Genomic DNA, 23,498 nt, shown 5'->3' on the forward strand with positions numbered 1-23,498 from the left:
GCGGAGGAGAGAGAGGAGATCCGGAGCGGAGAGGGAACACAAATCTTCATTCACGCGGACACCTCAGAGTTGGGTGGGAGCGCAGCAGTTCAGGCCACGTGGAGCTAACAAAATGGCCGCCTCCCGCTACGCGCAACACCCTTCCCTGCGTTCAGTCACCGATGTGAAAAGCGGGCAAGAGAGAGAGAGAGGCGGAGGCAGGAGGGCTTTATAGGTAAAAAACCCAGAAGTGACGAGTCGGGACAGGATTGGTTGGGAAAGGCACTCCGGGAATATCAGGAATATCGTTTCAACTCTCACGGGAATTTACAATGCCTTGAGGGGATAACATGGTGGATGTGACCCAGCAGTAAAGAAATAAATAAGTTAACTGGGGGCTCTGTGGGAGGAGGGGCCTTTGAGAGAGAGGACGCTCAAGTTCTTAGAGGAACGTTTCTCTTTGCCAGGCAGCACCAAGTACCTCTGTGGAATTGTTACCCGAGTTATAACGCTCAGTGGTGCAATGTCAGTAGGGCACACTGGAAATAAGTAGGAACAGGCAAAGATGAACCAACACTAGAGCTGTGAATGCAGGGACAGGACATTTGGAAAAGAGCAAACTACCTGTGGGGAAGACCAGATGATGGATGGAAGTGGGGTCTGATGAGCAAGGAAGCAACCATCCTACAGGAAGCCACCACGTGAGCAGCCTGCCATGTCTGGCCTCTGTCTGACTGTTATGTGCCCCAAGCTCTGCCCCTGTACCTTAAAGTTCTTCTGGGATTCAGACATCGGGCTTTCCAGGTCGATGAGTTTCTTGAGGTTCTCCTCAATGGTGGACTTTGCTGTTGGCTTAGGGGATGCCCGGAGGTCCCTGGTTGAAGTGCGCAGCCTGGTGTGTGCCATTTCATTGCTGTCGCTCTGATGGCGCCTGAAGAGAGAGGGAAGAGGTAGCAGTCAGTTGGTTCGAGGGCAGGCTGAGGTCTGAAGGGTGTGTGAACCAGTGCAGAACTATGAAGGAAGAGCAGAGTGACCTCTGTTTCAATTATACTGGCATGGCTCAGCTCGGTACTTGTTAGCGAAACAGAACCAATCTGAGATGCAGACCTGCTTCACTGCTTGTGAAGCGACTCCCCTGCAGGTGGGGAGCCAGGGGCTCAAACCGGGATCCTCACGTCAGTCCTTACGCTTTGCTCCACATGTGCTTAACCTGCTGCGCTACCGCCTGACTCCCTTGATTTTTTTTTTCTTTTTGGGCTGTTCTACTTTGTCAAAACGTTCTTCATAGTAAGGGGTATTCAACTTCCTTCCTCTCTGGTGCCTCCTGGCCTAGTTAAGGTTCACGTGGACAGACTGTGTGTGACTACTGTCATCAAAGGGGAAAAGGGACAAGTATTGTCAACACCAGAGGAGCAATGACCCTGAAATCTGTTCCTCTGATACACTCCCCCCTCACCCCCTGCCTCCAGTGGCTGAGACTCTGCCAGCAGAACAAATCCACTGCTCCCGGTGGCCATTTTTTCCCTCTATTTTTATTAAATAGGACAGAGAAATTGAGAAAGGGTGAGGAGATAGAAGTATAGACACCTGCAGACCTGCTTCACCGCTTGTGAAGTGAGGATCGGGGGCTCGAACCCCGAATCCTTTGGCACTTGGTAATATGTGCGCTTAACCAGGTGTGCCGCCGCCCAGCCCCCAGATATACTTTCTCCTAGGAGATCCGAGAGTCTCAACCCAGGGTATCTTACTTTACACATCACTGAAAGACTAAAGTAAAGAAGGACAGGTCTTCCAGAAAACACCTAGAATTGCCAAAACCATCTTGAGGAAGAGAAACAGAAACGGGGCATCACACTCCCAGACCTCAAACTAATATTATATTATATTATATTATATTATATTATATTATATTATATTATATTATATTATACTATACTATACTATATTATATTATACTATATTATACTATACTATACTATATTATACTATACTATACTATATTATACTATACTATACTATATTATACTATACTATACTATATTATATTATACTATATTATACTATACTATACTATATTATATTATACTATATTATATTATATTATACTATACTATTATATTATATTATACTATACTATACTATATTATATTATACTATACTATATTATATACTATACTATATTATATTATTATATTATATTATACTATACTATATTATATTATACTATACTATATTATATTATTATATTATATTATACTATACTATATTATATTATACTATACTATACTATATATTATACTATACTATACTATATTATACTATACTATATTATATTATACTATATTATATTATACTATATTATATTATTATATTATATTATTATATTATATTATACTATATTATATATTATAATATACTATATTATATTATACTATATTATATTATACTATACTATACTATACTATATTATATTATATTATATTATATTATATTATATTATATTATATTATATTATATTATGCCACCATCATCAAAACAGCCTGGTACTGGAACAAAAATAGGCACACAGACCAGTGGAACAGAATTGAAAGCCCAGACCTGAATCCCCCACACCTATGGACATCTAATCTTTGATAAAGGGGCCCAAAGTATTAAATGGAAGGAGGAGGCTCTCTTCAATAAATGGTGCTGGGAAAACTGGGTTATAACATGCAGAAGAATGAAATTGAACCACCTTATCTCACCAGAAACAAAAATCAACTCCAAATGGATCAAAGACCCGGATGTCAGACCGGAAACTATCAAATACTTAGAGGAAAACATTGGTGAAACACTTTCCCACCTACACCTCAAGGACATCTTTGATGAAACAAACCCAATTGCAAGGAAGACTAAAGCAGAAACAAACCAATGGGACTACATCAAATTGAAAAGCTTCTGCACATCCAAAGAAACTATCACACAAACAAAGAGACCCCTCACAGAAAGACAAGTTTTATTTATCTCCCGCTCCCCAGCACCACTACCAAACTCACCATTCCCTACCCCCAGCCCGGTCTCTTCACTTGTAGAAAATCTGCCATCATTTCCGTTCTCTCAGGTTAAAGCAATCCCCGCCCCCCCCCCCCCCCCCAAGGAGAGAAGACAAAGGATCCTTACTTTCTTGTGTCCATGAATCCCACAGAGTTGATGGTTCCTTCAGGCTTCTTCCACCCAATTAGGTATTTGCTCGTCGCGCCCTGGCGAGGGTAGAAAGTCCGAGGGCCAGACGAGGAGGAGGAGGAAGAGGAGGAGAAGGAAGGGGTGAGCTGTGAGGTGGTGGCGGGATGGAGCTCTTCTTTAGGTGAACTTCGGGCACTGGTGAAGACCACTGGGCTGGCAGAATGCCGGGAGCTCATGGTACTAAGGGGAAGAGAGAGAAAAAAGGAAAAGATTGAGGTTAACATGCCAGCTATAAACACACGGGCTAGGCCAGGGACTGTGGCCGGGCTAAGCAATGGCGAGCAGTCCATCAAATATTAATGAGGGAGACTGGCTGGCCTTCCTTGCTTTCTCACTGTAATTTAACTGTCAAGGTGACAACAGATGGTCACTGGGGCTTAGTCAGCACGTTGAGCTGAAAAGTAAAAATAGTTAAGACTGTCAGGGGCACCGAAGGATGCTGCGACCCGAAAGTCTGTTTCAGCTCTGGAGTCAAGAAGAGGCAGTGACAGTGAGGTTGACAGAAAGGGCTGGGCAGCCTGGGAGAGTGGACTCAGGTTCACGCTGAAGAGGGCGGCGGAGACTGGGCAGACCTGCCAGCTCCCCACACACCCCCAGTTCAGGGACCTGCCAGCTCCCCACACACTCCCAGTTCAGGGTCCTGCCAGCTCCCCACACACTCCCAGTTCAGGGACCTGCCAGCTCCCCACACACTCCCAGTTCAGGGTCCTGCCAGCTCCCCACACACTCCCAGTTCAGGGTCCTGCCAGCTCCCCACACACTCCCAGTTCAGGGTCCAGGGGGTGGCATGGAGGCCTCCTCCCCATGGCATCTGACTTTCTTAAAAGCTGTTCACCGGCTGTGTGGATGGTAGAGGATTGCTTCAGCATCCCATAACACATAAAATAAAAACTGGGCTGGTGAGGCAGCTCTCTGGGTACTGCATGTCCTGCATGGCTGCAGCCCTGGGCTTGACCTCCAGCCCTTTGTAAAAAATGAAAAGATGGGGGGCCAGGTGGTAGCACACCTGGTTAAGCTCACATGGTGCAAAGCACGAGACCCCTGGCTCCCCACCTGCAAAGGGGTTGTTTCGTAAGCAGTGAAGCAGGTCTGTAGGTGTCTATCTTTCTCTCCCTCTGTCTTCCCCAGCTCTTGATTTCTCTCTGTCCTATCCAACAACAGCAGCAACAACAACAATAGAAAAAAAAAGGGCCTCTAGGAGCAGTGGAGTTGTAGGGCATGTACTGAGCCCTGGTGATAATCCTGGAGACAAAAAATAATACTAATGAATAAATGAAAGATGTCCATCAGAATGAAACTGGACTACAGTCATGCCTTACATAAAGTTCAGCTCATAAAAAACTGAAGACTGGAATGTTTGAGATGAAAGCACAAAACTTCTAGAAGTAAAACTTTTTCCCCCTATATTGGTCTTGGGAAATGATTTATTTATTTATTTTTTTCTTGCCTCCAGGGTTATTGCCAGGGTTTGGGGCCTGCACTATGAATCCACTGCTCCTGGAGACCATTTTTCTCATTTTTGTTGATGTTACTGGATAGGACAGAGAGAGATTGGGGAGGGGAGAGACAGAGAGGAGGAGAGAGAGAGAGAAAGAGAGACAAGACACCTGCAGACCTGCTTCACCGCTTATGAAGCAACCCCCCTGCAGGTGGGGAGCCGGGGGCTCGAACTGGGGTCCTTAAGCCAGTCTTTGCACTTTGCGCTATGTGCGCTTAGCCCGCCTGCTGCATATCACCGGGCCCCCGGGAAGTGGTTTTTTTAAAAGTTGAAACTGAAAGCAGAAATAACAAGTGGGATTAAATCAAATTGAACAGCTGCTGTGCAGAGCAAGGGGCACCTTCAACAAAGTGGCAGCCAGCCATACACTTCTCCTCTATGTGTACGGACACAAAACTCAGCCAGGGGAGGGGGGAGACACAGGTGCTGAGAACAGGTGAACCAATGCTACCTGCGACCCATGGGCCAATGTGCTACACTTCAATGAAAGCACACTCCTAAAAGCAGTCACAGTGGGCATCCTGGGAGAAGAAGGTCTATCAGTCTGTAACATGACGTCACAGCAGAGGGGCGAACAGACAGGGAGAGTGTTTGCGTGTGACAGAGATAGACGCCTGGGGGAGACAGGACACGGAGCAAGGGTGCACTGGGACGCAGTCTGCACTCATTGGGTCTTTTCTGTTACTGTCTTTATTATTTTACTGCCACCAGGGTTGTCACTGGTGTTCGTTCGGTATCTGCACTACATGAATCCATGGCTCCTGGTGGCCATTTTTTTTCTATTTTATTTTTACTTGACAAGACATAGAGAAATTGAGAGGGGAGGGGAGACGGGGTGGCGGGTTGCGGGGGAGACACCTGCAGACCCGCTTCACCTCTCGTGAAGTGTTCTCCCTCAGGTGGGGAGCAGGAGCTTAAACCCCGATCTTTGTGTATGGTGGTATGTGGGCTTAACTGGGTGTACCATGACCTGGCCCCCACTAATGGGGTCTTAATTTTTTTTTCTTTTCCATCCAAGTTACTGCTGAGGCTCAGTGTCTGTACAAGTACACCCCTGGTGACCATTGCTTTTATTCTGTCTCTCTCTTTCTTCCTTTTGTTCTTCCATTTTTAATTTATTTGATAAGCAAGAGAAACTGAGGAGAAAGAGATAAAGAGAGACACACACAGGGACTGGGTGGTGGTGAATCTGGCTGAACACAGAAGTTACAGTGCACAAGAACCCAGGTTTAATCCCCCCGTCCCCACCTGCAGAGGGAGAGCTTCAGAAGTGGTGAAGCAGGGCTGCAGGTGTCTGTCTCTCTCCTCTGTCTCCCCCTCCACTTTCAATTTCTGTCTCTACCCAACAAGTAAATGAAGAAAGTTAAAGAGAGAGAGAGAGAGAGAGAACAGGAGAGCTCCCAGTGGAGAAGAGATACCACACTACTCCACTCTTGCTGAAGTTTCTTGTGGTGGTTGGGGGCTTGAACTTGGGCACTTGTACATGATAAAGTGTGCGATCTAGTGGATGAGCTATCTCCCAGCTCCCACATCACTGAAAGGCCGTCTTATTTTATTGGGGGGGGGGGGATTAATGGTTTGTAGTACAGTCTTTCACACAGTCTCAACCTCCTGTCCCCCCTGACTGGCCTCTAGAACACACCAGGATTCCAATGTCCCTCAGCCTGTCCCCTTCCCTCTTTCCTAAGAGTCCTATGTTTCAGTGCAATATGCTTTTCCAAGGACAAGTTTCATCTATTTAAAGAAGACCACAGACTAATTATTGGCTTTCATCTGTGAATAATATCTGTCTTCTACTAGTTTCCACATACGAAACTCTGGTTTACTAATGGGTATAATCTAGACAGCCCTACTGAATAAATGTTTCAATTTGGGAACAAGGGTACAAGCAAAAACAATCAACTCTTCATGGGCAGGCCTGCCTTCTTCAGCGTGTATTTACAGCATGAAGCTGAGGTGAGAACTTGAGTGTAGTTGGCCTCTAATTTAATAAGCACAGGAGGGCCACCTGGGAGCTTTTAAACACATATTCTTGGGCCCTAATCCTCGAGACTTTAATTTCCTAGAAATGGTGGGAGAAGGGTGGGTGCCTGAGTTTGTGTACTTTGGCAGAATCCCCCTAAGTGTGCACATCAAATGAGAACTACTGCTCAAACCCAGCTGAGTTATTCACATTCTTAGGACTCTGTGGAAATCCCCCTTTGGATTTTGCCAAGATCAAGGTGAGCGCACGAAAGCAGTGTCTCTCCTATGTCCACTGAGGCCGGCACGTGCTGACACAGGTGTGGACCCCTCGCTCTGCATGCCTTCCAGAGCCATGGGAATCTGTATTTTAACAAACTCCCAACAGTCTCTCAAGTTCCCTAGAACTTAAGAATAAATGCTGCTCAAGTCACCTCCCACTGTTAAGCGGGTCTCTCACATTTCTATGGTCCCTGCCCGGGGTCTGCTGGGAGGGCACCTCAACCCTTGGCAGAGACCTGCACCCACAAGCCTGCCCCAAGGGGATCTGACGTGGCTTTCATTGTAAACCAACGAAAAGGAAGTTTTCTGCTTCACACCTGCAAGGGCGCCCGCGTGGCTGGGGCTAGTTCACTATGCAGGCAAGTTCATGGTAATTCAATACGCTGCGATGCAGTCTTCCCACGGCGAATGAGCTCTAGCCAGGGGAATCATGTAAGCAGGTAATGAGCCAGTGATTCGGGGCAAAGGCAACAATAACAGCCACCAGGGCGTGAGAGAGGGAAGCAGGGACAGCTTTCTGTACCTGTGGCTTCCTGGGGCAAAGGGGCAAAGGCAACAATAACAGCCACCAGGGCGTGAGAGAGGGAAGCAGGGACAGCTTTCTGTACCTGTGGCTTCCTGCATTGCACAGAAAGGTAATTTAACTGTGAGAAGACCAAATTGGGGGGGGGGGGCACGGAGAATTGATTTGGTACTCCTAGTTTGAAGCAAAGAACCCACTCGAGTTTTATAATCTAGATGAATTTCCACAGATCATTTCCCCTCTCCCTAGGAAGGGACAAGCCTCAGGTTATCCCGGAACAGGAATGCTGAGAGGGAGGAGGGACACGTACATGCCCACGTTCATACACCATCTCGGAGCACAGGAGGAAGAGAGGAGCCGGCGGACTGAGAGCCACAGTTTGTGTTATAGATGGCTGGTTGTTTTCTCTTAAATTAGATGTCAGGTAGTTGCCTAGAAATGCTAAATCGTCTACCGGGAGAACAGCCATGGGCTTACTTTTATTAAGATGTTAAGATGTTAAGACTATTAATGTCAGTCTGCCTATAGTAGCAATCTTTTTTTTTTTTAATATTTGAAAACATCTTTACATTTTAATCTCAACAAGCCAGAATAATCTACATTCCCTAGAGAATTTCTTTTTTTTTAATCTTTTTTTGGAAATATTTATTTTATTCCGTTTTGTTGCCCTTGTTGTTTTATTGTCATAGTTATTATTGTTGTCGTTGTTGGATAGGGCAGAGAGAAATGGAGAGAGGAGGGGAAGACAGAGAGGGGGAAAGAAAGACACCTGCAGACCTGCTTCACCGCTCGTGAAGCGACTCCCCTGCAGGTGAGGAGCTGGGGGCTCGAACCAGGATCCTTATTCTGGTCCTTACGCTTAAATGAATTTCTTAACTATTCATTTTATCTGCTAGAACAGAGAGGGTGGGGAAGATAGGGAAAGAAAGACAGAGTACGTAGCTTTACCCCTTGTGAAGGTTCCCCCCTCCAAACAGGGACTGGCGTTTTGAACCTGAGTCCTTGTGCATGATAATACATGCACTTAAGCAGGTGTGCCACCACCCGGCCCCCTCCCTAGAGAATTTCAGTATGTCAAAAATCCCAGCTCCTAAGGAAACAATGGCTACCTATGAAGTATTAGCCAGTCTGCTACAGCGACAATTACACTGCAAGCCTATATATCACAATTAATATTTTCATTGGCTCCCACCCACTTCCACCACTGTGCAGTCTTTTAAAAATTAAGGACATAGTGACACTATTACTTTATTATCTACCCAGGTTATTATTACTCAGAGGCCACATTATGTGTGACAGAACTCAATCAGAAAAAGTCACACTCACTATTCTACTTTTTTACTGGGCTTCAGTCTTACGCAAGAGAAGTACAGCAGGTGTGCTGAGTAAAAAAAAAAAAAAAGTCCAAAGTTCTCATCTTGAACTTGACCTGATGCTCAAATGAACCCCACATGTCAAGAGCTGGAGCTTTACTTTCCCCGGTTAAAGCGGCATAGACAGTGCCACGCAGCCTGCGATAAGGGTCCCAGTAAGTGGACATCACTTTGCAAAGAAGGAGTGGCATTTACTTGAGAACCTTGTAAGGTTCTTGGCAAGCCACACTGCATAGGGTCATCTGAATTGGTCGGAGTCAAAGGTCCCCCAGCTATGTGGCCTGGGAAATACTATTACTGCATCATGGCAGAGTACCACGTCCCATGGATGACACCTGCCAGCTTCTCTCTGTGCTGTGCAAAGCTGCAGGAGGAAACATTTGCAGTCAGCTGCTATTCAGGCTTGACACAGAGCCGGATGTTAGACAGGCCGGGCCTGCTAAAGGGTATTTTTCAGGAGGGGGAGGGCAGCAATTAGCTGCTTGTCAAATGGCTGTGGCAAGATCTGTGCTGGCCTAACACCAAGGGGAGGAGAGCTGGTTACGTTTCCTGTGATTACTTGTGCACATATTAAAGAAGCCTTCCGGCAACAGACTATATAGGGAGTAAGGCCCGAGGTGGGCTCCCTTCCTCCGTGGTCAGCACTAGCCAATTCTGCTGGAGAGATTCAGGGGGCACTGATTCTAAAGGGGGGGGGGCGGGGATAAACAAGTCCAGTAGGAATGACAAAGCTGGCAATGGGGCAGCCAAGTGCCCAATTACCACTTTACAACAGGGAGATCCTGTGTAGGCACAGGACACACTCAGACACAGGCACAGGGAAACGGAAGGCTCGCTCATATAGCAGAATAGGTCTCCGCAGCCACTGCAGACCACAGGCTGATGTCTCTATAGTGCTAAGCCAGGCGCCAGAGAGCTGACACATTGCACCAGCTGTTATCTTCTTAGGTAGGGCTGAGACGCTTCATATGCAAGTGCAACATCTAAAAAGAATGTGGAAAGGGAACCGGGCGGTGGTGTACCTGGTTAAGTGCATACAGTACAAGGCATAAGGATTTGGGTTCGAGTCCCTGGCTCCCCAACTGCGGGGGGGGGGGGTGCTTCACAAGTGGTGAAGCAGATCTGTCTGCAGGGGTCTCTCTCTCCCCCCCCCCCCCCACTCCTCTCTCAATTTCTCTTTGTCTTGTCCAGTAAAATGGAAAAAAATGGCTGCCAGAAGCAGTGGATTCATAGTGCTGGTACAGAGCCCCAGAGATAACCCTGGAGGTGCAAAATAAACAAGTAAAAATAAATTTAAAAAAATAAATAAAAAGAATAAGGAAAGCAAAGCAGGGAAATTGAGAAGTAACAGATGATAGGATTCTAGAACGAAACGCTCAGGACAGTTATGCAGATGGAGGGGCATAAATATTTATTAAAGCAAATAAAAGAACAGTTAGCTACCCACAGCAGGCTGGTCAAGATCTCAGAACAGGAAACGACAGAAAAACCACTTTAAGACAGTTACACTTTGCATCAGTACACTCGACAGCCTTTTGTATCCTCAACAACTCTGAAAACCACCACACAGTACGTGAGATGTTATTACAGTATTAGACATACTTGGTAAAAAGGACAGGATTGGCCAAAGGCCAGTCAGTGCTAAATAGAGACTTGAGCCTGGATCTCGATCCAACTCTCTTGCTATGCTTCCTTCTCAACTCCCCTGGAGGTGGAAGAAATTTAAAAATTTCTTTGAAAAATTATTTTCACATGGCCTTTTGTTGGTATCTACAAATACACACACACACACACACACACACACACACACACACACACACACACACACACATATTTGGTACATAAACACCATTCCCACCACCGAACGACTGTATTTGGTATCTACAAATCTTATAAAAATATAGAAATTTCAAAAACCTTCAAATTTAGGATGCAGTCAACTAAGAAAAACACATTTATTCTCTCGCCAGATAAAAAACACCTGAGGAGGGGACATGGGAAGTCCTGTAGTTTGAAAGACTGCAGAGCCCCTCTCCCTCAAATGACTCTCTCGGCACACACTTCTTTGAACCAACTTTTTTGAACATACACTTTTGAAACATCAACTGGGTAACTTGGCATTCTTTTTTTTTTTAAATAAATTTATTTTTTATTTTGTATTATATTTATTTATTGGATAGAGACAGCCAGAAATCAAGAGGGGAAGGGGAGATAGAGAGGGAGAGAGACAGAGAGACACCTGCAGCCCTGCTTCATGACTCGCAAAGCTTTCCCCCTGCAGGTGGGGACTGGGGGCTTGAACCCAGGTCCTTGAGCATTATAACATGTGCACTCAACCAGGTGTACCACCACCTGGTCCCTTTCAACTTGGCATTCTTGTGGGTGGTTTAACTATGACAAGGAATGGACTTGTTTTTTTAGAATCTCTTTTGGTCTTATGATTTCAATGTCAACTGGAAGAATGCATTCACAGAGCAAACTAATGTTACATTTTTTTTTTTGTTGGTGAGCTTGAAGTCCAGCAAGATGACATTTGTGGTATGACAGGGGATTTGTTTTCTTGAAATTCCAACCAAAATGCTTTTTAGTCTATGAGTTGGTGTACCACCACCAAGGTTCTGGATAATTGCCCTTTCCCATAAGATGAAGAAATGGGCATGCTATGTTAGGACAGATCACCTGGAGGGGCCTTTTCTCAGCCCTCTACTAAACGTCACCTGGTGCCCAGATACTGACTGACTGACAGTTGCACATATGCTGCTGTGATATCCTTCCCTGCTTCAAGCTGCAGGTTTGAAAAATACCTTATATAGAAATAGTTCTTTTAGGGCACAGGTAGATAGCATAATGGTTAGGCTAAGAGATTCTCCTGGCTGAGGCTCCAAAGTCCCAGGTTCAATCCCCTGCACCACCATAAGCCAGAGCTGAGCAGTGCTCTGGTAAAATAAATAAATAAATAAAAATTACTCAGTAAATACATTTAGTTAATTTAGCACAAAAGTTAAAGACTCTGGGGTGGCCGGGAGGGTTCAGGTCCCGGAATGTGATGGCAGAGGACCTCGTGGGGGCTGTATTCTTATATGGAAACCTGAGAAATGTTACGCATGTACAAAATATTGTATTTACTATCGACTGTAAAACAGTAATCCCCCAGTAAAGGAAAAAAAGAAAACTAAAGATTTAAATTAAAACCATACTCTTTTCTATCATCTAAGAAAGTTAGTGCAACCATGGTGAATTATTTTATGTTGACAATAGCATAATGGTTATCCAAAGAAGACTCTCATGCCAGAGGCTCCAAAGTTCCAGGTTCAATAAAAATAAATAAAAATAAATTTAAAAAATTTTAAAAAAAGAAACAGCTCTCTTAAAAAATTCAACCTGTAGGCTGACCTTGTATCTCTTCTTCTAATATACCCAGGCCTAAAAGCACTAGGACACTGTGCAAATCCTGACACTTCTGTACAGTAAGCCTTGAAACCGAGTATTATTACTGAGGGACCCCGACGGCTTGTTGCCATGGAGGTATACATTCTAAGAGGTAGAGCTGGAACATATGGGGTAATCCTCTCCTAAGAAATGAAAGTAATTAAGGATCCAGGTTCCAGCTCCCTGGCTGCCCACCTGCAGGGGAGTCACTTCACAAGTGGTAAAGCAGTCTGCAGGTGTCTATCTGTCTCTCCCCTTCTCTGTCTTCCCTTCCTCTCTCCATTTCTCTCTGTCCTATCCAACAACAACGACAGTAATGACAACAACAATAACAATAACAACAACGATAAACAACAAGGGCAACAAAAGGAGCAAAATGGCCTCCAGGAGCAGTGGATTCCTGGTGCAGGCACCGAGCCCCAGCAATAACCCTGGAGGCAAGAAAGAAAGAGAAAGAAAGGAAAGAAGGGAGGAAGGAAGGAAGGAAGGAAGGAAGGAAGGAAGAGGGGGGAGGGAGGGAGGGAGGGAGAAAAAGAAAGAAAGGAAAGGAAAACGGTGCATGTTCTCACATAAACGGTTACCAGTTGACTTGGGGGCTCTGAGGTGGCTGACTGGAAACAGAGGAACGTGCACAGTGAGTGGGCTAATTAGGCTGGGTGCGAGAGTCGACTCTTCAACAGGGCAGGCTAGGACAGAAGAGACAGACATGCAAGGAGCCAGTGGGGTTTCAGCTTTGTGATGAGAGAGAGGTCTTCAGTCTAGTTCTGGCACTGGCAGTACCACTGCTCGAGAAGTCTAGTAAGCTTTGATCATTACACATACTGGCACTGCCTACTGCCAAGGCCAGGACTCCAGGGACAAAATGAACCCAGTCGATACGTTTATTAAAACTGAAGGGGCAGGTGTCGGCATACATGGTTAAGTGCACACACTACAGTGCGCAAGGACCCGGGTTCAAGCCCCTAGTCTCCACCTGCAGGGGGAAAACTTCATGAGTGGTGAAGCAGGGCTGCAGGTGTCTCTCTGTCTCTCTCTCTTTCTCTCTCTTCCCTATTAATTTCTCTGTCTCTATCCAATAATAAATAAGTAAGTTGAAGCTATCTTCATCTTGCCTGTGCTCATTACAATCCACTACTTTGAGTTGTTCATTTTAAGACTAGAAAGTATAATGGTCAATGTAAAAAACAATATATGTAGGGGCTGGGCGGTGGTGCACATGTTAGGCACACATAGCACAAAGCCCCAGGACCCGCACAAGAATCCCAGTTCAAGCCCCCAGCTCCCCACCTAAAGAGGGTTACTTCCCAAGTGGCGAAGCAGGTCTGCAGGTGTCTCACTTTTCTCTCCCTATCTTCCCCTCCCCTCAATTTCTGTCTGCATAATTCAAAAAACTGAACACATGAACACAGGAACAGTGGATTTGTAGCACAGACACAGAGCCCCGGCGATAACCCTGTAGGAAACCTGTGTGTGTGTGTACACACTTAATTAAAACAGCTCTTGAATTTTCCAAGCTTCAAGAAACTCTGTATACACTCTAGGGAAGCATCGCTTTAAGGCAATTAACAGACTTTGTAACTGTTGAAAGTTTATCAGTGTGTGAGATTTCTCTTGAAGACATTCGAATATGACCACCCTTTTTAATCACCAGCCCACATCAATGCAGTTCAAGTGGGGTACCGCAGGAACCCTGCACCATCATCACCAGGGAGACTGCAGGACAGAAGGGGTAGGGACATGATCCAGCCAGAAATATGCAGTGTAGCTTAATCACTGTAATTTAGATCTTGTCACTAAGTCCCAGGTACAAGCTCTTTTATGCACTGTCAAGAGATTTCCACATTAATTGCTGTTCCTGTCTTTTCAGGACATAAACACTCTAATTTGCAGCGATTTCAGTTTTTCTTGCAATGTGCATTTAGTGGCTAAGTCCCCCCTTCCCCTCCAGAAAAAAAAAAGCTGCTAAAGTCCTGATTATCAGGCTCTCTCTGCCAAGACCAACAGAGTAAAGTCACAAAGCAACCCCCCCCCCCCCCCCCTGCGCTTACCAGAGTCCAGAAGTGAATATGACTCAACCCATCATGGGTGGGAAGCCTGGCCCTCAGTGAAAGGCCACATTCTTCTCTAGCACGTTTGCTGCTCAACAGAGGAGTTGTTTCCACACGACGATCTAAATGTTTTCCGCATGGTCAGTGTGAAGCAGAAAATCTGGGTAATCCTTTGAGGCCTTCAGCCAGGCCCTGTCAGCATATTCCGAGACTGCAAGTCTAGGAGCCTACTCTGGGCTGCAGGAGGTGGGGCGGTCTGCAGATGCCTTTTCAATCTTACTCCATACTGGCTTTCTTCTGCCATCAAATTAGACCAGGAAGGGCTCTCCTGATCCAATGCCCATCTTTTCTTTCCTCCTTTTCTTCTCCCCTCCCTTCCTATTCTTTTTAAACCAAAGTACAAAATAAAAGCGTTTTAAACCGAAACTCTTCTCTGGCCGATGGCAGTGCAGGGGCTTGAACCTGGGGCTTTGGGGCATCAGCTATGAGAGAAATCATTTTGAATAACTATTAGGCTATCTCCCCTGCATGCAGTGTTCTTTAAAAAAGCACCTGCCTTTCAAAATGAAGAACAAACAAAAAACCAGATGGCAAACTTAGAAATTACAGAGAAACTACTAAGAATTGGAAAATATTCTAAGTCATTGCACAGTTTTAGTAAGATGGTGGAGGGTACAACTACCAGCAAGTGTTGTACTTCTCTGTTCTCTCTCTCTCTCTCTCTCTCTCTGCTGGACTTCACCACTCTGGGCAGACATTTTTCAATTGGGGGATGGGGAGGGAGTGAGGGGAAGACTGTACGGCACTGATGTTTGCATCAGGGCAGTGGGGCTGGGTTCAAACCTGGGTCTTGTGCATGACCAAGCAAGTGCTATCCAGGTGAGCTCCCTTGACAGCCCTCTGCCCTGTGACTTTCTGGCACCCAAGAAGACAGAGGCTACTTCACCAGTTGCTTTATTTTTGCTTTAGGGGCCGCATAGTCTAATCTTATGACCGTAATGTGGTAGTGGCAAGCAGAAACAAAACTTGTAAAATGTTTCATACCATATGGCCAGCCTGGAATTATGAAAGATACCAAGGACACACACACACACACACACACACACCCAGAGTACTGCTCAGCTCTGGCATATGTGATACTGTAGTTCAAACTTGGAAGCTCATGTGTGCAAGTCCTGTGCTCTCCCACTGAGCAATCTTCTTGGCCGTCAAGAGTCTTATCAGTAACACTGCAGAGCTGAGAAAGCTGAATATTGAAGTGATGAAGTTAAATAAACCCAAACTGAATGGAGGAAATCCTCTCATTAAAATTACCTGTAGTTCAGCTGTTAAAAATGATGAAGTCAGGGGGATGGGAGTAGCGCAGAGGCTTAAGTGCACATGGTGTGAAGCCCAAGGACCAGCGCAAGGATCCCAGTTTGAGCCCCAGGTTCCCCACTTGCAGGTGGGTCGCCTCACAGGCGGTGAAGAAGGTCTTCAGGTGTCTATCTTTCTCTCCCCCTCTGTCTTCCCTTCCTCTCTGGATTTCTCTCTGTCCTATCCAACAACAGCAGCAATAACAACAATAACAACAACAAGGACAACAAAATGGGGAAAAAATGGCCTCCACCAGCAGTGGATTCTTGGTGCAGTCACCAAGCCCCAGCAATAACCCTAGAGGCAAAAAAAAAAAAAAAAAAAAAGTCATCTCCTTTGCCTCATCTTGGATGGGGCTTCAAGGAACCATGTGAAGTGAGATAAGCCAAAATGAGAAGGATGAACACGGGAGGATCTTACTCACAGGAGGAACTTAAGGACAAAGGACAGAATGGGAAAACATAAATATGATTTTTGTACTGGGTTTGGTTTATCGCACCAAAGCAAAGGACTCTGTGAGGGGAAACAGGGTGAGAGTTGGGGGGTTGGGTTCTGGTGCCTGGCAGTGAATAAGGACCCAAGTTGAGGTGAGTGTTTTTATAGACACTTATCACAAGGAGACGAAAACCTGAATCACTGTGTTAACAACTGTGTTATACTCCATTAATCCCCATTCATAAAAGCAAAAAGAATTCTGATTAAAAACAAAAAGCTTGGGGGTCGGGCGGAGGCGCAGTGGGTTAAGCGCATGTGGCGCAAAGTGCAGGGACCGGCATAAGGATCCCGGTTCGAGCCCCCGGCTCCCCACCTGCAGGGGAGTCGCTTCACAGGTGGTGAAGCAGGTCTGCAGGTGTCTGTCTTTCTCTCCCCCTCTCTCTCTTCCCCTCCTCTCTCCATTTCTCTCTGTCCTATCCAACAACGAACAACATCAACAATGGCAATAATAATAACCACAACGAGGCTACAACAAAAAGGGGGGGGGGGAATGGCCTCCAGGAGCAGTGGATTCATGGTGCAGGCACCAAGCCTAGCAATAACCCTGGAGGGGAAAAAAAAAAAAGCTTATCTGTAACCAACAGATTATCTGGACTCCAATTATTTTTTTTTAAACCTGAATTCTGTTTCTCTGTTGTTTTATTTTAGGGCGTGACAATAAAAGGACCAGAACACTGGGGCTGAGTGGTGGTGAACAAGGTTAAGTGCACGTTACCAAATGCATGGACCAGGGTTCGAGCCACTTCCCACCTGTAGAGGGGATGCTTCAGGAGAGGTGAAGCAGGTCTTTCTCTCCCTATCGCACCTTCCCCTCCAATTTCTCTCTGCCCTATCCAATAAAATAGAAAGAAAAAAAAAAATAAAGGCCACCAGGAGTGGGTGGTTCATAGTACTTTCATAGAGCCCCAGAGATAACCCTGGTGGAGAAAAAAAAAAAAAGCCAGAACTCAGAAGGCTAGAAGCTGTCATACAAGTTGAACAGTGACTAAAAACAAACAAAGGTAAGAGGAGGAATTCAGAAATATAGCACTGAGATATTTCTGCCTTAAAAGGAAGCATTCTGGCATACAGCTGAGCTGTAGCCTCCAATGCAAAAGAGGACATGAAAAACAGTATTTACACTTTGCAACGTGCATTTAATCCCTGAAAAACAGTATTTACTATGACCATCAGTGTGACCTCCAAGGTTACAAGGGAACGTGTCTGCTTTTTACTACGACAGGTAGATGTGCAATGTTAGTCACAAGTTTCTGCTGGCTGCCCTCACCTCCCAACTCCCCACCAGTCCAGAGCCAACCACTGAGAAGGATTACCATACAGACACTCAGAAAGCACTGTCCTCTGACAGCATGCATTCGACATTGTAAACACTGCCATGGTGGGTGGCGCAAAGTGTTGGGTAGTATGCCAGCTCCCCCTGGCTTCTGCTTAACCAAGCACCGGTATGCCTCTATAGGGATTGGGTTTGATCCCATTCAAAGCGGTCTATTTACATAAATTACTTTTACATTTACATAAAGCACCACACTCCACACTCCCTCCAGGGCATTAGTGGTTCAGTGATAGAATTCTCGCCTGCTCCGCCCCCTCTCCTTGTCACACCCTGATCCTCTCCTTGTCATACCCTGATTTTCACCAGTCACTTTTCTCTCCACCCTCTCTATGTCACATCCTACTTGGCAAGTATATATAAAGACAGCATTGTGAATTTTAGGGTACTTGAGTTTAGCTTAGCTCAGCTTAGATTGTGCTGTGTCCTGCATGAATAAAGAGATACTGCCTACAGCTCAACCATGAGTCCCTGGTCGTCTGTTACCCGCCCGTGAAGCCAGCCCGGCGAAAACAACATAGCCCGGCGAAAACAACAGCAAAGTGCAGGGACCAGCGTAAGGATCCCAGTTTGAGCCCCCAGCTCCCCACCTGCAGGGAAGTCGCTTCACAGGTGAAGCAGGTCTGCAGGTGTCTGTCTTTCTCTCCCCTTTTGTCTTCCCCTCCTCTCTTCATTTCTCTCTGTCCTATCCAACAACAACCACATCAATAATAACAATAATAATTACAACAAGGTTACAACAACAATGGCAACAAAAGGGGAAAAAATGGCCTCCAGGAGCAGTGGATTCATGGTGTAGGCACTGAGCCCAGCAATAACCCTGGAGGCAAAAAAAAGTAGGTGTGTGTGTGTGTGTGTGTGTGTGTGTGTGTGTGTGTGTGTGTGTGTATTTCAATATCTACAAGAAAAGACTGTTCCATTCTATATCCTTTACCATTACCTGAATGTCAGAATTACAAAGGTCTCCTCTCGTCATGCTATGCAGTTCGGACGATTTTTATAAAGCCGCAGGCAAACACAGGCTGGGACATAGTGCAGCGGGCAGAGCGCAGGGCTAGCATGCCTGAGGCTCCTGGTCGTCCCCTGGTGTCAGGGCTACAGCAGCACTCTGGCTTCTCGCACAAAATAACAAATATGAAGAACAAACAAGCAAACAACTGCCTGGTGCATATGGTTGAAAAGGATTTAAGTTGGGGCCCAAAGTGCTTTGCAGACGCCTGTCACAGGGAGATGAGAGGCTGTACTCACGTGTGAACACCTGTACTGTGATCCATTAACAACCAATAAAGAGAATTAAAATAGATAGCTTAAAAAAAAACCTCAAATAAATCTGCTAGCTTTTCTTACAGTTTAAAATAATGTATTAGGACTGTAGGAATAAGGGTAGCTAGTGGCAAACAGCGTTAAACACATAGTTTAACTCACTGCAGTGTAACTCTTTTTTTTTTTTTTTTGCCTCTAGTGTTATCACTGGGGCTTGGTGCCTGTACAGAGAGAAATTGAGAGGGGAGGGGAAGACAGGGAAAGAGAAAGAGAGACACGTGCTTCACCGCTTGTGAAGTGTTCTGCCCCCCACCTCACCCCCACAGATGGGGAGCAGGGGCTCGAACTGGGATCCTTCAGATTCGTACTATATGTGCTTAACCCGGTGCTCCACTGCCCGGCCCCTTAACTCACCTGAGCTGTGTTAGGTGAGGCGGGGCAGGAAGCAGGACAGGGCTAGCGAGAGGAGCAGCAGCTGGGAAGGGCGGTTACCTGGTGTGGGAAGCGACGTCATTTATACTGAAGGTGCTGTTCTCCCTGGTCAGAGGGCTGGAGCCGGCCTGGCTCTTGCTGTGGAGATCCAGGCTGAGGGACGACTCTGCTTTTCGCTCCATGCCGTGGCCCTCTGCCTCCAGAGTCCGATCTGCCGGAGAGATCACCTCGCTGGAGCTATGCCAGAGTGGTGTCACTTTCTCCTTGCCCGGCCCCGAGCGAGGTGATGAGGTGGCAGCCCCCAGGGAGACGGTGCTGCCGTGGCTGGGGCCGTAGGAGGTGGTATCGATGCCGCTGTCTGCAGAGGTGCCTTGCAGGTAGCTGTAGCTGTTGAGCTCGGCTTCCTTGCGGTCACCGTCGTACCACTTCTCGTCACTGTGGGCACTCGAGGCGTTGCTGGAGAGGGTATTGCTGCTGGAGTGGCTCGAATAGTGGCTGTCAGACTGAAGCAAGAGAAGCATCATTTGCTTAAGTACAGGTTTTGTGTCTTGAACACAAGGGAAAAAGGAACAGAGTGACCTGGTGCTATCTGTCTGGTTGTGGGGTCCTGAATGCTCAAAGATTCCAATGGTGACGAACCAGAGTAGGTACCTGGAGTGACCTACGCAGAGGGTCCCTGCAGGAAACAATGGCAGCAGGTTCTTTAAATAATCCACTTCCTGGGGGGCCCAGCGGTAGCGCAGGGGGTTAAGGGCGCATGGCGCAAGGTACAAGGATAGCACAAGGATCCTGGTTCGGACCCCTGGCTCCCCACCTGCAGGGGGGTCGCTTCACAAGCAGTGAAGCAGGTCTGCAGGTGTCTATCTTTCTCTTCCCCTCCTCTCTCGATTTCTCTCTCTCCTACCCAACAACAACAGCAAAGGCAACAATAAAAACAACAACAAGGGCAACAAAATGGGAAAAATGGCCTCCAAGAGCAGTGGATTCGTAGTGCATGCACTGAGCCCCAGCAATCCCTGGAGGGCAGGAAATAAATCCATTTCCTAGCTTCTTCCCACCCAAAGAGTCCAAATTTTATCTGGTCTATTCCTACCTGTGGGTTCCCGTTTATGAAACATTTTTCCCTGCATTATACTTTACCGTCTTTTAGCCACCAGACTGCAGACTCTACTAGGATTCCTTCCTGACATGCCTGGGCAGACAACCTCACCAATGTGTCCTCCACTCCCCAGAGCCCTGCCCGACTAGGGAAAGACAGAAACAGGCTGGGGGTGTGGATCCACATGCCGACACCCATGTTCAGAGGAGAAGCAATTACAATAGCCAGAACTCCCACCTTCTGCACCCCATAAAGCAATTTGGTCCGTACTCCTAGAAGGATAAAGAATAAGGGACGTTTCCAGTGGAGGGGATGGGACACAGAACTTTGGTGGTGGGAACTGTATGGAGTTATACCCACTAACTTACAATCTTATAAATTGTTATTAAATCACTAATAGTAACAAGAATAATATCTATTTCCTACTGTGTGACTTGTGCTAATATGTCAAAAGCACTAAAATAATGTTCATCTAAGAGGTTATCAATCTACAGCCCTTAAAATTAGAAACAAAGCGACGCTTTAAAAGGACTAATCATGAGAAAACCTACTTGACTTTGAAAGTCCTACTGACAGAGTAAGTAGACAGGGAATACACAATTTGAAGAGTTATCCTCTTCAATCTTCAATTATCATCTATTCTGGAGACAATTTTCTAAATAGTCTTTAGAAAAAAAAACCTTATAGTGATGCCAAGACAATTCAATGGGAGAAAATAATCTATTCAATACATGGTATTAGGGCCACTGGACATTCATATGCAAAAAAATAAAGTTGGATCCTTCACACATAGCAAAATAGCTGCAGAAGATCAAAGAGCCACATGGAACAGCTTTTCTAAACTGCTAGGAGGAAATAGGTACATGTTTGTGTGGCGGTGCATTATGCAGCCGTTTCTTAGACAAGATACCCAAGGCACAAACATGTTTAATTAATAAATTGAACTTCAAAAACTAAAGACTTTGGGGCTTCAAAGCACCAATTAAAAAAAAAATTGGCCAAGGATTTGAATAGACCGTGCTACAAAGATATACAAACGTCCAGTGAACACATGGAAAGAGCCTCACATCATTAGTCATTAGAGAAATGTGAAGCAAAACCACAATGAGACAAGGCTTCCAGACCCTGGGATGGCTGCAATACAAAGGCAGACTGTAACAATGGCTCCCACTGTGGATGGAAATGTAAATGGGGAAGACCACCAAGGGAAAACAATGACGAGATCACTCTTGGTAAACATCCCAGGAAGCGGGAAGCAGTCATCAGGACTGCACCACTACGGGCCAGCTTTTTCAGACAGGGTTACAAGGGGGGTAGGGGATGCGGGGGGTCTGAGGAAGGCTGTGTGTCTGTGCATGTGTGCTGGGAGGGACATGCTACAACGGTAAAGCTTCTCCTTCTCCTGGGGTGGTGCTATACTACTCCTATGGAGGGTAGTTGAACTGGGGGGTTGAACTTGGGTCATTCACATAGCAAAGCGGCTGTCCCCCTCCCCCCAACCACCAAGTAACTACCTTACTGCCCTGGAAACATGTTTTCACACAGAAACTTCTACATGAGTATTTATAACATCTCTATGCATAACAACCCCAAAGCAGGAACAATTCAAATGCCTAAAAGTTGATGGATTTAAAAAAAAAAAATAGAGGGAGTCGGGTGGTAGCGCAGCGGGTTAAGCGCGTGTGGCGCAAAGCTCAAGGATCGGCGTGAGGATCCTGGTTGGAGCCCCCAGCTCCCCACCTGCAGGGGAGTCGCTTCACAGGCGGGGAAGCAGGTCTGCAGGTATCTGTCTTTCTCTCCCCCTCTCTGTCTTCCCCTCCTCTCTCCATTTCTCTCTGTCCTATCCAATAACGACAACATCAATAATAACTACAACAATAAAACAACAAGGGCAACAAAAGGGAATAAATAAATAAATATTTAAAAAATAGAGTAGGGGGCTGGGTGGTGGTGCATTGGGTTAAGAGCACATAGTACTAAGCTTAAGGACCTGAACAAGGATCCCGGTTTGAGCCCCCAGCTCCCCACCTGCAGGAGGGTTGCTTCACAAGTGGTTAAGCAGGTCTGCACGTGTCTCTCTCCCTCTCTCTCTCTCCCTCTCCCCTCTCAATATCTCTCTGTCTTATCCAATAAGGTGGAAAAAATGACCACCAGGAGTAGAGGATTTTGTGTCGGCTCTGAGCCCCAGTAATAACCCTGGAGGCAAAAAGATAAGGAATTGTATGTAAATATGGCAAAAGGACAAAAGTGTGGCTTGTCATGGACATTAAGAGAAGCTATAAGGGGGAGCTGTTGGGATGTTGTCAGTCTCCCTGACTGAAGTCTTGGCCATATCTTCTGTGTGCAATTGTGTAAAGCAAAGAAAACCAACTTCCAGTACATTTTTATTCCTTAAAGTTTACGGTCATTGTGATTGGACTGCTAACCCATTCAGACCTATACTGTGGCAAGGCGACCTCAAGGCCATAGCCAGCAGAAATCCCAGGATTACAGCAACAAATTCCCCCTTTCTGCTCAGACAACTTCTTTCTTGCAGAAAGATCAGTGCAGGTCTATACCACTCACTGCACATGGCAAGGAACCTATATTGCTAGGAACAGATGACCTTAGACCATTCTACAGCTAACTTACATGTCCTTGTTTGTTCGGAGACAAATGAACCACCGGATCCTGCCGCATTAATCTCCCGCTGGGACTCTCTCGGAAAGCTGGAAGGACCTTTGATACCGCGGGGAGATGGCACGTTGGCTCTGGAATATAGCACAGGGCATTATAGTGCAGGCACTAGATGGGTGAGAGCATGTTGACACATGAAGACGGTTTGCCATTAACCTCTCAGTTCACTGGGCGGAAGATTCTGCGTTTTCAGCGGTAAAGCTTGTTGGGTTTACACAATGGGCAGCATGTCAGAAACCAAGTGGCCAATGGAGAAAGCTTGCAGCTGGTGGCAGTGTGTCACATCAAACGCGTTAGCATAGCCAAGTACCACCAAACTCGAGGCCATGAACAATGCAGCAACGCGAGGAACAAAGTTTTGGTCTGGGGGGAGGGGCAAAGTCTAGAACATATGGATCAAACCTTTGAAGTCCATTCACTGCTAACCTAGCTTGGTCTACATCACCTACACAGGCACGGATGCAATCTCGTGTTACTTACCAGGACACTTTGGAAATATTTTACCTGTATAGTCATGCTGCTCGAGGACAA

At 46.1% G+C, this 23,498-nt stretch overlaps 1 protein-coding gene across 1 annotated transcript in view; it reads right to left on the reverse strand.

Annotated features, from left to right (window-relative positions):
* SIPA1L1 (signal induced proliferation associated 1 like 1) overlaps window positions 1-23,498 on the reverse strand; it is a 322,776-nt gene that overhangs the window by 20,681 nt on the left and 278,597 nt on the right. Inside the window, exons 15-19 of the mRNA XM_060174201.1 lie at window positions 23,185-23,330; window positions 22,923-23,075; window positions 19,253-19,695; window positions 3,139-3,381; window positions 745-910 (exon numbers count right to left, since the gene is read on the reverse strand). Coding sequence (XP_060030184.1) covers window positions 745-910; window positions 3,139-3,381; window positions 19,253-19,695; window positions 22,923-23,075; window positions 23,185-23,330 — 1,151 coding nt within the window. The remainder of the gene's footprint in view (window positions 1-744; window positions 911-3,138; window positions 3,382-19,252; window positions 19,696-22,922; window positions 23,076-23,184; window positions 23,331-23,498) is intronic.

This window comes from Erinaceus europaeus, chromosome 16 (genome assembly GCF_950295315.1).
Source record: "Erinaceus europaeus chromosome 16, mEriEur2.1, whole genome shotgun sequence".
NCBI classification, from domain to species: Eukaryota; Metazoa; Chordata; class Mammalia; order Eulipotyphla; family Erinaceidae; genus Erinaceus; species Erinaceus europaeus.